The sequence below is a fragment of the Arachis ipaensis genome, chromosome B4 (genome assembly GCF_059453495.1).
Source record: "Arachis ipaensis isolate K30076 ecotype BB chromosome B4, ASM5945349v1, whole genome shotgun sequence".
NCBI classification, from domain to species: Eukaryota; Viridiplantae; Streptophyta; class Magnoliopsida; order Fabales; family Fabaceae; genus Arachis; species Arachis ipaensis.
Genome location: NC_142439.1, coordinates 14,202,953 through 14,206,941, shown reverse-complemented (window position 1 = coordinate 14,206,941; position 3,989 = coordinate 14,202,953). Strand labels below are relative to the sequence as shown.

At 39.2% G+C, this 3,989-nt stretch overlaps 1 protein-coding gene across 1 annotated transcript; it reads right to left on the bottom strand.

The window, feature by feature from the left end:
* Window positions 1–292: 292 nt before the first annotated feature.
* LOC107638878 (F-box family protein) lies at window positions 293–2,122 on the bottom strand. Its single transcript, XM_088485495.1, has 2 exons — window positions 1,808–2,122; window positions 293–1,723 (listed from the first exon to the last, which is right to left on the bottom strand). The coding sequence occupies exon 2, from the start codon at window positions 1,709–1,711 to the stop codon at window positions 626–628; it is 1,086 nt and encodes a 361-aa protein (XP_088341621.1). The 5' UTR covers window positions 1,712–1,723; window positions 1,808–2,122; the 3' UTR covers window positions 293–625.
* Between the last annotated feature and the right edge of the window lie 1,867 nt (window positions 2,123–3,989).

Sequence of the window (3,989 nt, the reverse complement as noted above, 5' to 3'; positions counted from 1 at the left end):
AACACAATTGTTATGATATGATTTTCTTTTTTCAGTATGCATGTGCATGTTATATAACATAATGATTTGCACAAACCATTTTTGACAAAACCATGACATGAATATTTGCAGGAGCAAGTCTTTGATAATAAATAACTTGAGATGATAATCAGATAACACAAAATTAGTACAAACAATAAATAACTGAGTCAACTGACTAATAATAATTCTATCACATTTAAAAAATCTACTTCAGTATTTATTTGATAGAGAAATATCACCACAGTTTTCAGCTTTGCAGTGAAAAAAAAAAGAAAAAACAATCAATTAGATGGTATTCAAATATTAGTAGAGCTGCAATTACAAACAGTATAATAGTTTTAGAATAAATATGAGTATCAGATACTTGCAACTAGAAATATATGTACAAAATTTACTCAATGAAAGTAGCAACACCTACAAGCTACACAAGAACATTGTGCTATGATTTTAACAGATCCAAAATCACTGTTCTAAAAATAATAAGGCTGTACCTGAAATGTAAAACATCTTCAGCAAATAAAATCGGCTAAAATGAGTGTAAACAACTTTGCAACTAGAAATGTATGTACAGAACTTATCTATCGTATTCACTAACCGCCGTGCCTCAGTTACATGAGAACATCGTGCTGCGATAAGCATGTGCCGAAAACCACAATGGCAGTGTTGAGCTATACTTCACAGAGTACATTTCTTTCCAAACCTGAGTCCTGCGATGATAAACCAAAACCTGCTTATGAGTCGCAAGAAAGACGTATTCGCCCGTCTGGCTTATAGGGAAAATGCCCGGCACCATTCCTCTGATACACCTCAGACTTACCTTATCCACCAAACACCATTCATCCTTCCAGTAATCTTTTAGCACCCATATGTTCATCCATGCTTCCGAAATTTGAATAACTGACAAGCTGCCATCAAAGTCCAAGAGATAAATCCTATTCCCCACCCTGTAACTCAATTCATATGGCAACGGCATCTTCCTCCAAACATCACAACTCAAATCAAGCACAAGTATGTAAGTCGCGCTAGCCGTCAACCAATGAAGAGCATTATTGACATAAACAACTTGGTTCTTATTCATGTGAGTAAAATGGTCATCTTGAAAGGAAATGAACTTCCTCCACTTGTTCATCTCCGAATCGAACACCAAACATATGAAACTCCCATCAGGCCTATGGCCAAAAGTGCGATGGCAACCGGCCAAGACAACATTAAACTTCTGATACATAGAATCACAAGCCAAGCCAACCAAAGTCGCTTCTCCGTCCGGATAAAACCTCGTCACAGGCCGTTCCCTACTCTTGGGAAGCAACCTAAATTCCCTAGTGACAGGATTGCAGACATAGAACACACCCTTATCAGGGATACTAGAGCAACACAACAAGCCATTGCAAGATGCTCTAACCTTAACTCTATCATTCAAGAAGTCTAGTGAGAATTCAGATACACCCCTCAAATTATCAACACAGATCAAACTAGACTTGGAGACTGATGATGAGTCTGAAATCTCAACAAGGATCATAGGGTTCTTCCTTGACACCTCATTGTAAACTTGAATGAAATACTTATCAAATAACAATTTATACCAAAGCTTACACACTGTTTTGCACCTAAGAAGCGGCTTCACAGGTAACCTAGCAAGAATCTGAATAACCACCTCATCAGGGAAAATCCCTTCCCCTCTAATATCCATAACAAACGAAACCTTAAAAATATGCAAACAAATTGAAAAACTAAAATAAAATCTGGGGGCCCAATAAAACAAGGTAAAGTTTCGAACTTTGCTTACCGGAACCAGAGAAAAACCCAAAAATTGAAATTACGGATATCTGATGATGATGGAAATGGAGAGAAAAGGATTCAGCTTTTTGGGATGGGAAAAAATGGGGTTTTCAATTGGCGTTAACATTGGGAGAAAGGAGAAGAAGGGATGAGGAAAATTGAGTTGTCAAAATTAATTTCTTGAGAGAAGACGCATACGGAAGAAGGAATAGATTAATATTAAAGTGAAGAAGACGAAAAAGAGGGAGATTTGGATCAAGTGAGAAGAGAAGAGGGGCAAAGGAACGAATGAGTAGGAATGAGTAATTGAGTATTGTGAAGTGATGAGAAGGAAAGAGGAAAACGGAAGATAAACAGTGTGAGAAGGGAATCGAAGGATGAAGAGGGACACGTCAACGGAATATGCGACACGCAAACGGAAAATAAGCGGTCAAAACTCAAAACTTTCTTCTCTCTTTTTGGTTCTCTTTTCGCTGATCGTCTTTTTTTTTTTTTTTTTTTGGTTTTATACATTACATAACACACCCACTTACTCACCAGACAGTAGAAAACACTACTACTACTAACATGAGTATTTGAACCGGGGTGCAGCTCCCAGCGAAGCAGGTGATGCTGATTGTCTTCTTTGAGTGACTCTCTGTGTAGTGTTTTTTCCAATGATCTACAAATTGGAACATCAACCCATAAAAGTTAATTGAGTGAGGGATTTATAGATTCAATAAGAATAATTAAATTAAGACTCAAGTCTTTTAAACAAATTTTAGTCAAATAATTTATTTTTAACAAATTTTAATCTGTAAATCAGTTTCTAAGTTTTAACCTTTTTATTTTGTTAAATAAATTAATATGTGTTAAATGGTGCTTTGTTGACACTGTGATGGGCTTCGATAGAAAATGGAGGGCGTGGGTTAGGGAGTGTGTTACTTTGGCTTCTATCTCTATTCTGGTCAATGGTTCACCATCGAAACCGTTCAAAATGGAGAGGGGGCTACGTCAAGGCGACCCATTATCGCCGTTCTTGTTTGTTCTGGTGGTGGATGTACTCAACAGGATGATCGGGGAGGCAGTAAGAAATGGTCGGATATCTCCACTCTTAGTTGGTAGGGATAATATAGAGTTATCACACTTACAATTTGCTGATGACACTATCCACCGGAGGAGGGGACGCTAAGGAACTATAAGAGGCTTCTGAGGTGCTTTGAAATGATGTCTGGGTTGAGCATTAACTTTGAGAAGTCTAATTTGATACTCGTGAACTGCAGTCATGAGTGGGTTAATCGGATGTGCCAGCTACTAGGATGTCAAGAGGCAGCTTTACCGGTAAGGTACCTTGGCATCAGCCTAGGAGCAAATCCGAGATTGGTTAAAACATGGAAACCGGTTATAGATAAGGTGGAAGAGAAGCTCAGCTTGTGGAAAGCAAAGATACTTAGTAAGGCTGGTAAGTTGGTACTTATTAAGTCGGTAATCAACAGTTTGCATGTTTACTACCTGAGTCTGTACAAGATGCCTAACGCGGTTGCTCGAAGAATTATATCCTTACAGAGGAGGTTCTTTTGGGGGAAGGATGATGGTCGACCTGGCATAGCCCTTGTGAAGTGGGAGCTGGTACAGGCACCAAAGAAGCTAGGAGGATTAGGGGTGGGTGATGCGATGGTCCGCAATTCGGCCTTACTGTTTAAATGGTGGTGGCGGTTCTCTAAGGAGGAATGCCCTCTATGGAAGAAGGTTGTATGTTCATGCAACAGCTTGAACCCAAATCACTTGTTGTCAACTCAGACATTACCGAAGAGGGGAGGACCGTGGAGAGACATATGTCAAGTGCAAATAAGGGAGCAACATGTCAAGCAGAAGATGATTGATGGCCTGGCTATGGAAGTAGGAGATGGAAGATCTACCAGATTTTGGGAGGATACATTGTTGTAAGTGGGAAAGCTGAAAGACTCATTTCCGAGACTCTTCTTGATTTCAAACCAAAGATGATCAGTAATTGGGGATTGTGAGTTTTGGAATGGGATAGAGTGGGTTTGGCACTTACAGTGAAGAAGAGAACTGAGACAATGGGAGACAGATACACTAAACTAACTGCTTAATGTCCTACAATCTGTTAAACTGATAGCGGATGTGCAAGACAGAGTGGTGTGGAAATTTGATAAGGAAGGCATGCAGGTTTTGCAGGAGGAGACTTT

Excerpts from the sequence above, each read along its gene's own strand:
- LOC107638878 (XM_088485495.1), bottom strand. The coding sequence starts at position 1,711 with ATGGATATTAGAGGGGAAGGGATTTTCCCTGATGAGGTGGTTATTCAG.